Consider the following 15,158-nt stretch of genomic DNA (forward strand, 5'->3'; position numbering starts at 1 on the left):
GCAACTGCCAGTGTTCTTGTTAAGGAACTGTCACTGGCCTACTATGACATGTTTGCGGTTGTAAGAGGCTCCTTTAAGACAGTGGGGTGTGTGTGTGTGTGTGTGTGTGTGTGTGTGTGTGTGTGTTTTGCTAATGGTATAAACCAGGGTCTGAAGCTCATCTCTCTTTAAGAAGAAAATCAGCGTTGTACAAACAGCATGTTGTTGATCCACTCCACACTGTTCATTTGCAGGGGGGACCTCTCGCCTTTAATCTCCCTTGTCTCACGTGTACATGCCTAGGACCCGTGCCCTCTGCTGTGCAGCTCAGCTGGGGAGATGTTTGCACATGGGGAAGGGCACCCTGCCTGGCATTTACAGTATAACCAGGTATTAATTACATGGGGCTCCACCTCTTACCCAGATGATGCCCTTTGATCCAGTTCCCAGAAGAAGCGAGTGCTTCCTGGGTTGGATGGGCAGGGCCTGGTAGGATGGTGGCCATGACCGTCTCAGCACAGCCAGTTCCTCCTCTTCTTGAAAATGATTTGAGTGGGGTGCCTTTCTTTGATTGTTTTTTAAAAATGAGAGAGGCCGCTCCTCGGAAGACTGGGTTCTGCCCCACCAGGGATGTTTCTTCTGCTGGCCCCCACCCTTCCCACGCCCTGGCCTGCCCTGTGTTCACAGAATCATAGAAAGCAAACGCGTGCGTCTTCCACCTGGTGCTGTGTTGCTGGCTCAGCAGTTTGAGTCCCTTATCTGAGGAGTCATATTTGGGTTCCCCATACCCCTGTTGAGGGTAGAGGCCTCCCCATAATAGACGATGATGAAGGGCTGAGGAAGGTAAAGTGAGGTGCCCTTGTACCCCAGCTGCTGGGGAACAGAGGGACTGGGCATAGAGCCCGGACCTCTTTACTCTCCAGCAGCATCTTTAAACGTCAGTTTCAAAGCTTTGACCGGAGAAGCCAGTACACAGCCAGAAGGTCTGGGCTTGACTTCCAGTTCTGCCTGTTCTGAGCTGAATGACCTTGGACAAGTCCCTGAGCCCCTGTTTTCTCATCTATAGTCCCTGCCCAGTCATCCAGGAGGATGGGGAGAGAAGCTGGTTGAGCTGCACCTAGGTTAGCTGGTGAGCTGAGTGGGCAGCCTCCTCCCCCTTCTGGGGGAGGGGACGTGGGTAAGCCCCATGCCCACCCCGTCAGCGAGATGGAGTGGCTGGGGAGGGCAGAGGCCTGACGGGATTTATGCTGTGAAGGAGAAGCTGTCAGAAGGCCTGGTTCCAGGGGAGGGCTAAGATGACAGCAGTAATCTCTCACCTCCCTATCACCTCCTGCATCTCCGAGGCTCGCTGTCCTTTAAGGCCCTGGCTTGAGTGCCACCTCTTCCATAAAGCCTCCCTGATCCCTCTAATCCCCACCTCACGGCGCCCGCCCAGAGCACCTTCCTGCATCCCTCAGTTCTCCTGTGGAGACTTCATTTCATCCCCTGGACCTCACGGGCAGAGCCGAGCCTCTGTCGTCTCCCACCCCAGCGGGCACAGCACAGCATCCCTGGTGGCCTAGGAGCCAGCATTTGCTGAACACATGGCCGTGTCAAAAGTGCTCCTAACCTTTTTAAGCTCCTCGCCTGCCTTGTTTCTCCTTCTCTTCCCAGGATAATTTACCAGTTAGATCCAACAGACTCTTTAGTGAGATCTTACATTCCCACACACAGGCACACACAAGCATGCACGCACCCTAAGTGGAGACCAACTCAGTGAAATACTTGCCGGAAGGAGCAGTTAGAAGGCCAGTCTACTCTGGGAAGAGAAAAACATGTGGATGATCTCAGATGTAGAGAATGCCTTGTGCTTACCTTATGTTACTATGAGCTGTTGTTTGTTTTCATAAGCAACAAAAAGCACCCAGAACTCTCTTTTGTAGGGACTGGTGGCAGGATGGAGAGGGGTGCGTTATTTAGGTTTCTTGGACCGAAATCAGAGGTGGAGGGACAGAGAGACTGAAGTTAGAACACAGGATAATGCACTTCTCTGGGCCTGATTTCTTACCGGTAAACATCAGTGACACCTTCACAGGGATGTTGAGAAGTAAATCGTATCCCCTTCCCCAGGGGTTTGGGATCAGGATAAAAAGGCATTTGCTACTCTCTGCCTGCTCTCTCTGCATTCCTGCATCCATCTCACTTTTCAGGAGATAGAAATGAGGTGGGGATGTTCGGGAAGAAGCTCTGGTGTCAAGACAGCCCTCTCCTGGGTCTGACGGCCTGGCCGTGTGAGCTGGGGCTTTTGTCACCCTTTCTCAATTTGTGTGGCCGAGAGCTCGGTGTGATGCCCACTTGGTTCACTGTAGCAGCAGGATCTCAGCCACCTCACTTGGAATTGAGCAGAGGCCTGGGGGGCAAGAAGCTCACCCGAGTCATACAGCAGGTGGTTTATAGCCGGACCTGGAACCCTGATCCCAGGACCCTCCATCTGGGTCTCTTCTGTCTCCTAATAATCCCCAGGAAATGCCAGGTGGTGCTGGATGACATAGCTCCCCCTTTTCAGAGGGGAGGCTGAGGCAGTCCCCGTGGCTCTGTTGTGGCCAAGCAGAGACGAAACCCACAGCCTCTGATCCTGAGTGCGCTCGCACCCTGTCCCCCTGAGCCACCCTGAGGTGACGTGGCCCACCGCTCCCAGAGGCTCTCCACTCTGATGCTCGGATCTGGAGAAGCTTTTGGCGGCTCAGAGCATCTGCCCCTGGACCCAGGGCCATCCCTCAGCAGCGACGAGCGAGCACGTCCTTTCCTCCCTGCGCGTGATGGCCCCCTGGCCGTTTGGAGGCAGGGATCCTGTGTTGCTCACTCCCCTGTGTCTTCCAGACCTATTTTTAACGCCAGCCAGTTCTGTCTCTTCACGTAGCAACAGCTCTGTGTGTTTTTCCAAGCTGCAGAATTAGAACCTCTGTTCTCCAAATGGATTCTCTTCTGTGGTCTGCACATAAAACCGAGAGGCCTCTTCCTGTGCCTTCCACTTTAGCCACCCCGCTTCTCTGTCTTGGCCTTTCTGTTTGGGTGATGAGATTCTCTCCATTCCCTTAGCTATATCTTCAGTCTATTGATGCTGCTAAAATTCCCTCTAGGAAACTTGGGGGAGAAAAGCAGCGACATTACATTGCCAACAAACCTAAGCCATCTAGGCAAGGCTATGGTTTTTCCAGTGGTCATGTATGGATGTGAGAGTTGGAGTATAAAGAAAGCTGAGTGCCAAAAAATTGATGCTTTTGAACTGTGGTGTTGGAGAAGACGCTTGAGAGTCCCTTGGACTGCAAGGAGATCCAACCAGTCCATCCTAAAGGAAATCAGTCCTGAATATTCATTGGAAGGACTGAAGCTGAAGCTGAAACTCCAATACTTTGGCCACCTGATGGGAAGAGCTGACTCATTGGAAAAGACCCTGATGCTGGGAAAGATTGAAGGCGGGAGGAGAAGGGGACGACAGAGGATGAGATGGTTGGATGGCATCACCGACTCAATGGACAGGGAAGCCCGGCATGCTGCAATCCATGGGGTCGCAAAGAGTTGGACATGACTGAGCAACTGAACTGAACTGAGGAAGCTTGGCCCAGAGGGTCCCAGGTCACTCCTATATTTTGCAGAGAATGTTGTATTTTGAATTGTGAATTCCATATTTTGCACAGAATGCTGAACCCTCTGACCTGATGACACCTGTGTAAACATCCCTCCCTCCCTGGAATATGAACTTCTCTCACAGGCCTTCATTTCTCAGAGCTGGAGCGCCCCTGTCTCCCCCTCCCCAGCCCCCCAAGCGTCCTCTGCTGCCGAGCTGTGGGCACACCGCCATACACCACGCACCCCTGTGTCCTGGGTGCTTGGCCACGTGGCCTGCGTTGAGTTTCAGTCGAGGAAGGCTGTACTTGGTGGTTTCACATGTGGGCCCCGTGCTGCTACACGCCTGGGTATTGGGGTGGGGTGAGGAAGGAGGGGATTTGCAGAACAAAGTTCCATTTTGCAGCCTTGTAAATCAGTCAGGAGGGGTTGGCTGACCTGGCAGGAGTCCCGCCGTTCACTCTGAGCGTGTTTTTATTCTGTTTTCCAGGAGCTTCCTGTGCACAGAATAATTTTTTTTTAAGAGAGTAAAAAATGGGTGGGGGATTCCATGCTAGTTTGTGGGTGAGGCTAACTGGGGGTCTCAGGGTAAGGCTGGAAGGTCCTGTCTTGTAGGGAACACATACCCCCACTCCGCCCTCACCAGGCTCTGCTTCTTGAAGGAAGCATGAATGTCACCTACCACAGGATATACAAGATGTGAAGTAGGAGGCTCCTGGGAGCTTGTCTCCTGGTCCCTCTTGACTGACCCTGTTCCTTGAGTCGCATGGGACTCCTTGCTATGGATTGAGGAAAGGGCCCACATCCAGAACTTGCCAAGTCTGTTCATTTGTGGAGCCTTGGGTACTCTGGTGCTGTTGGGTGAGCTTGTCAGGCATGCACTGGGATGTCTGGCACGGGCTAAGAGGTGTCAGATAGGATTCTCAACTGTCCTGAGCTACTTGCTCTTCTGCTGAGATCTCTTCCCTGTTGCCTTGAGTGGCAAGCCCAGGTTCCCTCGCACGGCTTTCAAGGCTCCTCGCTGTGGCTCAGATCCCAAGGCTGCAGGTTTGAACCCTGCATCTCTACCAGGGGTAAGAGTGGGGGTAGAATGTGCTTACTCTGGGACAGGGGTAGTGTCCAGGTCTCTCCTCACTGTTGACAGCGGAGTTTGGTGGAGTGGCATCTGGAACACATGAACAGAGCTGAGGGGCTGCAGTGAACCCCTAAGCCCCGGTGGCTGTGTAGCCATTCTGGGGTCATAAAGAGACCCTACTCTTGAGGGTGAACGTTGTAGAATGAGCCCTCCTTGGAAGGCTCCCTGGCTGTGAACAAAAATAAAATACTTTGCAGGGAGGGGAACTTTTACAGCTTCAGGCAGATGTCTGAAGGCACCTCAGGCTTTCCAAGTGGACTAGATCCCGGAGGCTTGGAGGAGGCAGCTGGCTGCAGTGGGCCACACCACTCAGTGCAAGGCCTGTTTTCTATTTGGAAAAGAATTTTTAGTTAGTTTAAAAAAAAAAAAAAAGCGTGAGTTGCCAAACTGCATGCCCAATTTGAGTCTGCCTTTTTTAGTCCATGTGTGCATGTACGCGTATATGGATAAAGGTTGCTGAAGGGGGGCTGTTGGGGTTGTGGTTGGTGCAGGGGAGAGCCCAGATGTCATGAGCTGGCTGTTATCTCCAGGCTTTGATAATCAATAGGTTTGTAGGTGGTGCTGAAGTTTTGACCTCTTAAGGGTTCTTTTTTTGATCTGATTCTTTGTTTTTAAATACTTACTTAGTCTTAGGTGGGTCTTCGTCGTCGTGCACAGGCTTTCTCTAGTTGCAGCGACTGGAGGCTGCTCTCTAGTTGCTTCTCATTGTGATGGCTTCTCTTGTTGAGGAGCACAGGCTCTAGAGCTTGGACTTTGATACTTGTGGTACAGGCTTCGTTGCCCTGTGGCTTGTGGTATCTTCCCAGACCAGGGATGAAACCCGTGTTCCCAGCATTGGCAGGCGGATGCTTAACCACTGCACCACCACTGCCCTGGAAGTCCTAAGAGTTCTGTAATGAATGGGAAAAGTTAAAATTTAGAGTCTGCCTTCCTAAAATTTAGGAGCTGCTGTTTCTAATCCCTGCTCCTGCTAGGTGTATGGACTGGGTTGGGAGAGTACTTTGGAAGGAGAGCTCCAGAAGTCATCTTCTCTTAACTCCATCATTTGACACTTGGCGCAGCAGAGGCCCAGGGCAGGCAGGGACTTCCCCAAGCCCATGCGGGAGGTCTCTGGCTCCTGACTCCTTCCTCCTCCACCCCGGTGGAAGAGTTCCTGGGCACCTGCTATAGCCCCAACGTGCTGTAGGCCTCTGTGAATGTCAGAGGGTTTTGGTTTTGGTTTTGTGTTTTTAGAGAAAACTCACATGAGACACTTTGCTGAGTGCTTTAATGGAGTTCTAACTCCAAGTTGGAAACCACAGGGAGAGGCCGATTCCTAGCAGTCCGGAAAGGCCTGGCTCCAGATGGCCAGATTTGAGCAGGTCTTTGAACAATCAAAGTTGTAATTGTTTACTGAACGCCTGCTGTATGCCTCTCATGGTGCTGGGTCTTAGGGATGGGTAAAGGTGCTGTTGAGGTGTAGGGGTGAGGGCAGCCTCACATCAATAGATGTGGGGTGAGGTCCCTTGGATTGGGTTTCATGTGTAAGAATGATTTCTTAACCCTCTGGTCTCCCTGTGACACTGGTTGCTGCTTTCATTTTATTTTTTGTCCTTTTCTGCCCTTTTGAAAGTTTTGTACAAGTTTCTGTTTGCCTCAAAATCAAAGAATGGCAGTAACTGTCATACTTTAAGACACAGAGTTAAACACTGCAGAGCTACTTAATTTTGCAGCTGAAAGAGCCTATAAAGGATAAGTTATCACTCCAGCTTCCTGACACCTGAGCCACTACTGACATGCCTTCCTTTCACTGGAGGGTAGCAAATGTCCATTTCCACCCAGATGTCAAAGAATTATACCATCCCCCTGCTAGAACTGTGGATTTTCCATCCCTAACATTCAAAGGACCGTGGATTCCTGATCTTGTAGGAAAAAGAGATTTTGGTGTCAGGGGAGCCTTGCAAGTCATGCACCTGGTTCAAGTTTTCATTTAAAAGTTGTTGTGTTTTTTTTTTTTTAAATGATAAGATATCTATATGTTATATCCTTAAGGTATAAAGAGCTCATGTATATTACTAAGGAAAGACATCAAATACCTGAATAGCAAACGACATGAATGATTTGTCATTTGTTTTACTAAATGGCCAGTGTAAACCATTTTAAAAGGTTAGTGATCCAAAAGATTAAGTTAAAATACCAAAGAAATCAAAGAGATACCATTTTGTAGCTACTAAGTTAGCAAACACTGATGTAATGCCCTGTTAATTAAATTACTTGAATAATATTAGTCTTATTAAAAAACCATGTGTTCTTTGACCATTTAATGAGAGGAGGAGAAGTGCTTATGATATTATTTAACAAAAAACAGTGACTAATTTTCTTTTTACTCTGCTGTGTCCTATAATAAGAAAGTGTTTTATATTAAATGAATAATGCTAATTTAAAGAACCAAGTTGCTGAAGCTTTCCAGATCTTTCTTTAAAAGCCACGTGTTGTTTCTGAGCTGACGGCTGAGGAAGAGTAGATGTGGACTCTCTGAGGATAAGTAGGAAAAGGCCACCTTCAGTCTGCTCTCCACACAGACACTTGTTTTCTCATCTGTAATGTAAGGGTGCTTGTGTCTGCCTTGGAAAGCCACCTGGGGGTTCAGGGAGAGACGGTGTGAAAGTACCTGGCTTGTTCTGAGCATCAGGCCAGACAGCCCCTGCCATCCACCCTGCCTGGGCCTGGGCCATCGACTCAGTCTTTCTCACACTGTCGTCAGGAGCGCCACCGTTTCCATCTTCACCCTGACAACGAGTCAGTGTCACATTTGTTGAATAAAACATTTAATCAGGGCAAGAGAGGGTTTTGGTTTTCCCAAATGTATCACCTGCCCTTGCCCGCCTTTCTGATCAGCATCATTGACCCACCCTCCTTGCTTGACTGGTGGACTTGAACGAAAATATGAGTAATTTGAGAAAGATCACCTCCTAAGAGGGTACCTCTGTTTTGGAAAGGTATCAGTTTCCCTCCAAATTATATAAGAATTCTTTTATTTTGGTAGGAAGATGACTTATATAAACGATAGAAGTTTGGTAGGATAAGCAGATAAAAATAAATAAGAAAACTTCCACGAAAGAATTGAAGATAATAAAATTGTAAAACTCTGATCATTAGAATGGACAGAATTAGGACAGAATTTTTTAAAAGCTCAGAAACCGTCCAATGCCTTTGTAAGAATTTTTGTCCCTGATTTCAAATGAGTGGAAAACTTGTATCAAGCTGGTAGACCATTTGAGGAGTAAAATCTATGTTCTTTACCAAAATAAGTTGCTGAACTATTAAAGAGTTAAGTGTAAAACCAGTCTGTGGAAGAACTTGAAGACAGCATAGGAGGGTGTTTACCTCACTCCATTTAAAATTAAAAAAAAATTTTTTTTTTTCTGCTGCTGCTGCAGAGTAATTGTTGGCTGTAAATCATGAAAAGTTGCATTTTCGCAGAACAACCAACCGCAAACAAAGAGTGCAGCTGATGGATAACCAGGCGTATTCCCTCAGGCAGCCCTCATCCTAGATGATACCGGGGCGGGGGGCTCAACCAGGGCTGGCTTCTCCTCCAACCTAAGGAGGTAGGAAGGGGAGAACCTGGTATTTTGGGGTTTTTTTAACACATTGCAGGATAGTTGGCAGACTCTCTTTACACCGAATCATTTTGGAATGTTGGGCCAGAGAAGCCAGCCCCATCCCACGCTATTCCCTTTTACCTGAGGTCTGTTGAAACAGCCACTGTGGGCCTCCCGAGTCCTCCTTACTTCCAGATTACCAGCTTCCCTGGGTTACAAAACACAGCCCATCCCATTGCTTAATCCTCCCCAACGCTTAGGAGCAGCTAGGCCCACCGCGACCGGAACCTAGTGCAGAAAGCTGAGTGGTTTGCCATGGCCGCCCCTCGCTAGTCCAGGCAAACAGTGTTTGAACCCCAATGTACTGGTTCCCAGGGCTGTCTGTTTTCTTGCTGCATGTGGTGTGTTTGGGGGATTCATACAGTCCCTCATTCCCTTCCCTGGGAGTTAGGAGTTCTGGGTCCTGTTTTGTGGCTGAGGAAAGGGCAGGAGAAGTGACTTAGAAGTGGTGACATCAGGCTGTAATCGTAACAGAAGAGCATTCTGTTTCTTGACCCTGAGGGGCTCAGTGTCGTCCCAGAGGACCCATCAGAACCCCCAGGAGGACAGTTGGCGATTATGTCTCAGAAGCTCAGTCCTGGTGGGGTCTGGGGACCTTCGAGGTTGGGTCTGGGCTTCCTGTGGGAGCAGCCCTGCGAGGTGTAGAGTGTGGTGGGGAGCAGAGCACCGGCCCAGGTGGGCGGTCAGGCCCGGGGGCTTCTCTCTCAGCTTCACCCGCCCATGTGAGCACGGGGCCAGGCACAGACATGCCGGCCATGTGAACAGGTGGGACACAGATTGTCTGGAAGGAGGCCAGGCTGGGGAGAGCAACGTCTGTTCACCCCTGGGACGCATTTGTTGAGGCAGATGTACCAGGTAAATGCCGGAAGAGCAGCATTTGAAAGAAAAAGTAATGACAGTGCAGCCCATCTCCTCTGTGGCCCCCAGGACCCTGACGGGGCCAGCGACATGCCTGCCCGCCTCTCGCATTTCCCGGGCCTTTCCCAGCTGGTCTGTCTGTAGATTCACTAAGCCGTGGGCGTTCATTGATCTTCTGCTCTGTACAGCATGCCAGCGTCTTGGCGAGGGCACCCCCATTCATGAGGCACCTCGCCTGCCCTACGGAGGCTTTTTCAGAACTAAAGCAACTGAGTGGGGAGGCGGGGCTCACTAACGGCTACTGCTGCTTGGAAGGGTGTGTGCACGCCAGGGGTGGGCATTGCCCTCCCGTTCTGGTGGTGGTGGTGGTGGTCGTGGTTTAGTTGCTCAGTCACGTCCGATTCTGCAACCCCATGGACTGTAGCCACGAGGCTTCTCTGTCTGTGGGGTTTAGTGATGAGGAAGCATAGGCTCAGAGAGCTCATCTCTTACCCACTAAGTGACAGTTCTGGGAAGGTGCTGGTGTTTTGTGTGGATGAGGGGGGGGGTCTTTGGAGGACATGGGTGGAGAGGGTGGAGGGGGCTGGGAGTGAGAACTCCCGTCTGTCTACATGGGTGCAGCCTCTTACTTTCCACCCTCTTGTCTCCGCAGAGTGCAGCAGCCGCCCCGAGCCCCGTGCTTGGCAACATTCCCCCCAACGATGGCATGCCGGGAGGCCCCATCCCTCCGGGTTTCTTTCAGGTACGTGCTAGGCCCTCGGCCCTGTGCTCCTTTCCCTCCAGGCCAGGCCCCAGGCAGGCGGGAGGGAGGGAGAGAGAGAGAAGTCAGTAGCAGCTCAGTTTGCCATGGTCTAAATACAGTTGCTTCATGCTGGTTCAAACCCTTCCCTTCCCATCCCTCTCGCCACCTCTTCCAAAAACCAAGGAGGGGAGCAGAGAAAGCTGGAGAGCAGACACCTCCGGCGCGTGCTGTCACTTCTGCCGGAGTTTGTTTTCTTCACGCCAGCTTCGCGCTCACGACACAGCCCGCCCCTGGTTGGGAGGCAGTGGGGCTGCTTCCAAGGCCGGTGCAGGGCTGTCTTTTAACAAAAGGCTTTTTTTTTTTTTAACAAAACAAGTAAACTGTTCTTTGTTTCTGTTTTGTTGGTGCTGTCATTGTCACTGTTTACTTTGCCTGTCCAAACTACAAACCTTAGGCGTAATCTAAAAAACCAAAAAAACCCACCATCCTGGCAGGTCTGGGAATCCTTTCCCTCTGGTTAACCGCTTGATTTTTTCCGAGTGTGATCACAGAAGGCGTCCCACAAGCATCTGTGCCCATGCTCTGCCCGCCAAAGGCAGGAGCCACGCTCGTGGGTTGAGAGCCGGGTCTTCTCCAAAAGACACCTTGTTGGGCTCTCGGGTGTGGGGTGTGGGGTGTGGGGAGACAGCTTTCTGATTTGCTGGGTGAGTACACTCGCCACACCCTCTGCACCACCTCTTGCATCTCTGTTATCCCCTCTGGGGACTCATTTGATTGAAACCATATTGAGACTGGAACAGGCCATTGGAGAGGGATTGACCTGTGGGGGCTGGAAGGAACTTTTATGATGGAGCTCTTGGGGTTGACATGCTTTCAAACCTCTCCTCAGTCGGGTTTGAGAATCTGCCTGAGGTATGCACACCTTTTGAAAGGTTGGTTGTTGTTTAGTCACCATGTCCTGTCCAACTCTTTGTGACCCCAGGGACCGCAGCTCACCAGGCTTCCCCGTCCTTCCCTGTCTCCTGGAGTTCGCTCAAACTCATGTTCATTGAGTCAGTGATGCCAGCCTTTGAAAGGTTAGCTCTTCCAGATTAAGAATCTAGAAAGAGCTGTTATATAGAAAAGAAGGTGGATATTTTTCTGTGAAGCCCAAGAATTCAAAACTGGGGCCAGGGAGACACAGTCTGAAGAGACTGTGGCTTGGTGACAGCCAGAATTTCACACCGCATGCTTCCAGCAGTGGGACAGCGGTCACAGGAAGCTCCCTGGCACTGGAGGAATCTGAGCAAAAATGGGGCAGGTGCCTCTTGGGGTATTAAGGGGTTTTTCTCCCTGGGTGGGAGATGACCTAGAAGACATGTCTGCTTTGCAATGTTTCACGTTATAGTTGATGTTCGCTCTCAGGAGAGGAGGGTTAGGACATGCTGCTTACCAGCCAAGAAGGGAAATCAGTGAAATTTGGCTGTTCTTCAACAGAAAACTGCAGGTTGCCCACCAAGGTGGCAGTGAGCAAAGTGATAGGGATTTGGGGATGGAAGCTTAGGGTATTGGATGGCCACACATGTGTCTTGTCTGTGTTCCTAGCATATGGTCCAAACTGGGGCCTTGTCTCAGGAATGGAAGTGGGTGTATAGGCTCCAGGTTAGACCAGACCAAGCACTGCCTGGGGTGAGGCTTGGCACAAGGCCACAGGCGCTGGGAAGAGGGGCCAGACTTACGAGAAAGAGTGAGATGTTCAAAACCTTGGAAATCCGTGGACCCAAGAAAGACAGGAGCTTGAAGGACCACTGCCTGACGGGGTCGTCCATGCCAAGGGGCAGCCACCTTCCCAGCCGCTGAGGACGGTTTTCTGCAGCCAGGCAATGGTCTTTCCCCTGGTGTTCTCTCCAGTTGGAACTTCTCTCCCAGGCTCATGTCCTCCCCAGAGATACCGTGGCTGCCCTTCCTACAGTGCAGAAGTGGCTTTCCCGTCTGGTAGACAGAGACCACCCAGATACACGCTCCATCTGTGTGCATCCCTGTTGAGGTTGCTTGCTGGCATCCGGGTGCCCAGTATAGGCCACAGTGGCAAGAAGAAGGGGACAACAGCCGGCTGGATTTTTTTAAATAGGCCGCTGACTTCTGTTTTGGCCTGAGTCTGGGGCAAGGAGAAGTCTGTCTGATATGTGGGCAGCTCCCAGCTTCCTGCTTTGATACAGTGGCCCATGGTTAAGGCCTAACTCCAGACATATGTATTTCTTATGCCCTCCCCTGTGATGTTTCAGGGGTGTGTGGTCAGAAAGCCCAGACCTACTCCCGTCCTTATTTAGCCACTGCCAGGTACCATCCAACAGAGGTAGCTATGGACCCCCTACCCCTTATCCTTGACTTGAGGTCTTCTCTGATCCTTAATCGGGGTGAACCATCAAGAGCTTGCTGGATTGTTGAGCAGGGGGCTGTGTGCCCCAACCTCTCTGCTTCTTGGCTGACTTTGGCTACACCCCCGCCCCCACCCTCACCCGAAGGGGCATCCTTTCTCCATCAGTCAGTTGAAGGCTGATGAAGTCCTTCCTGGTCAGGATGCTGAACCACTCGGGCTGAGTCACTGCTGTGGGGAAAAGGTATCTCTCTTAAGCAGGTAGTGACTGCTCATTTCCAGAACAGGCCAACTCACAGCAGGAGTATTAGCTATTGATTGCTGGCCCTGCCCCTCGCTCATCTTGGAGGCGGTCACTCTGATATTAGAAGGGAAGTAGAGATGGTATTGAAGGTTTTATCTGCTGCCAACAATTAAACTTCTTCCCCTACTTGACCACAGCTGGCAGACAGCTCAGCGGCAGGAGGGTCTTTCCACCGAGGAGCCAGCCTAGTCTGGCTGATCATCTTTGGTCAAACTCTGTCCCAAGGTGGCCAGCCCCATTTTTTGGTCAGAATTCCAACCCTAGTTGGTACTCAGTTTAGTTGGGGCCTCCAGGGTGGGTGGAAGAGACCAGCTTTCCACCCCTACCCCTGGCCCCTTAGGAAGCAACATAAGGAACTTTCTTCCTTGGGCCTTTGACTGCTAGGCTGCGAAGCCACTCTTGGGATCAGAAGGTTTAGCCATCATCACATGAGGTCCCATCTGTTTGCTCTCCCTTACTCCATGTTGGGGTTTCTGAGATGGACAGTTCCTATGGTCCTGGGCATGAGATGTGTTTGTTACCAAGCTGAGGGCTGACCGGGAGATGTTTGAGACCTGACCTGACCATACCTTACTGTTCCACTACTGGGGAATATTGTGGGGTTCTCCAAGTCATGGGAGAACTTAGCAAGGATATTCTCAATCAGTGTGTTCCTTATAAAAAAAGACCTCCTTTGTCTTGGCATCCCAGCACCTCGCATGCACTGAGGACCCGGGAAATGTTTAAAGTGAGTTTGTGTCACTCTTATTTCCAGGAGTGGAGCCCATCCAGCCCCCAGCTATAGATGCAGCAATCTGACCAGACCAGGGGGTGGTCCAGGGATGGTGGTATGGAGTGCGGAGGACACCAAAGACTGGAGTCTTAGGACACCTGTGCTCGCCCCTGCTTGTCCATGTGCTTGCTGAGTGACCTCGGCCAAGTTGCTTTCCGTCTCTGGACTGCAGTTTCCTCAGCAGTAGATGAAGCAGGGGGTGGACAGATGGTCTCTGAGGGCCCTTCTTACTGAATTTTCTGCTTTGAATCCAGATGGATTTTACATAATCAAGCAGTGGCTTTTTTTTTTTCCCCCTCCACGCAGCTTAAGTCAGTTGGGCTGCACATCTGGCAAACTCAGCTTGGCTTTGGCCAGGCCCACTGGTTTGGGTGGGTCCCCAGCTCCTTGGCCCTAAGGTGGTTTGAAGGGAGGCACTGTCCAATGAGGGTTTCTAGGTCCAGAGCTGGGGAATTGCAGGAGGGCAGAGGGGTCATGGAGAAGGGAGCATTGGGTACAGACTGTTTTTGTTCTTGTTTTGTTTTAAATTCCAATAATTGTTTTCAGTTATGTAGTGTTTTTGGCCATGCAGCTTACTTTCATTTTAATCACAGTGTTTCTGCAGAGGAGGCGTGGCTGGTTGGGAAAGTGAGACTCAGAAAGGTGAATGCCCTGCCCAGAGTTAACAACTGAGGGCTGTAATCAGAGCCTGAACTCAGCTTCCTGGTTCCTGATCCTCAAGTTCTTCCATAGCAGTCAGGGTCCTAATGTGGATACAAATCTGATTATCTAGAAGCAAGAATAGAGAACAAGAGAAAAGGGAGTAAGAGAAACTCTAGCCATCTTCTCTCAGAAATAGCCAATGTCTCCATTCAAATGCCAGCAGAGGCCACAGGCCTAAAAACCGTGCCTTCTCTGAAGAAGACAGCCCTGGCGGACCCTTTACCAAAGTCTCAGCCTGACCTGCTCTGAACATCCCCAGATACTTCCCACCACGATGAGGGGACATGTAGGGACTGAGATGTCCTCTGTTCCAGTGAGGCCTCATTTGTTCCGGCCGAGCCCAACCACCTTGGAAGGAGGTTAAGGTCTGTTCTGGAGAACCTCCCCCATCAGTTAGAGGAGGAGAGGGGAGAAGCAGCACTTGATGCCTATAGCCCAGGAACCAGAGACATGATCCAGAAATAAGAGGGAGAGAGGCACACAGAGCCTTGGTCCTTTCCTCTCGAGAGTATCAGATACACGTCTCTGCTTATCTGCCATGGGGGCAGCTGGGGTTTCTCTGGTAAATACACAGCCTCTGGAGGGCTCTGACTTGAAGTACCTGAAGCTCTGCCATGTAGAATATACTCAGCCCCGCCTCTGTGAGGTCAGCCTGTAGGTCTCAGATCCTCCTTAGAAAAGAAGAGGGAGGCCACTTGACGTCTCTGCAGGGAAGGCATTGCTACCACCTGCTGATTTTACAGTGAGGTAGTGAGTTCCTTGACATTGGCTGTAACCAAGTAGAGACTAGATACCCAGCAGAGAGCCTGGGAGACTGTGAGCCTTGGGGTGGGATGGTATGTTTCCTGGGAAGATCAGCATCCAGCAGATGAGAACATGCCGGTGGCAGCATCTCGAGCGGTTCCCTAGTTTTCAGGCTTCCTTTCCAGCGGGGAGCAGGCAGCACAGAGAGAGCCGAGTCTCCTGCTGGAAAGCGGCTGCCACAGGAAGGGCCACTCTGGCGAGTCTGGGACTAGGGCAGACTTGGGGGAAAATTAAACCACCTTGTTTTTAAGGTTTT

The 15,158-nt window shown here is 50.8% G+C and overlaps 1 protein-coding gene across 5 annotated transcripts in view; it reads left to right on the top strand.

The window, feature by feature from the left end:
* Nucleotides 1-15,158, top strand: part of SSBP3 (single stranded DNA binding protein 3) — a 166,371-nt gene that overhangs the window by 107,174 nt on the left and 44,039 nt on the right. For all 5 annotated transcript variants that reach the window (XM_070367977.1, XM_070367979.1, XM_070367978.1 and 2 more), the window contains one exon: nt 9,875-9,964. In XM_070367977.1, the coding sequence (XP_070224078.1) occupies nt 9,875-9,964 (90 nt within the window). The remainder of the gene's footprint in view (nt 1-9,874; nt 9,965-15,158) is intronic.

The sequence above is a fragment of the Bos mutus genome, chromosome 3, assembly GCF_027580195.1.
Source record: "Bos mutus isolate GX-2022 chromosome 3, NWIPB_WYAK_1.1, whole genome shotgun sequence".
Taxonomy (NCBI): domain Eukaryota; kingdom Metazoa; phylum Chordata; class Mammalia; order Artiodactyla; family Bovidae; genus Bos; species Bos mutus.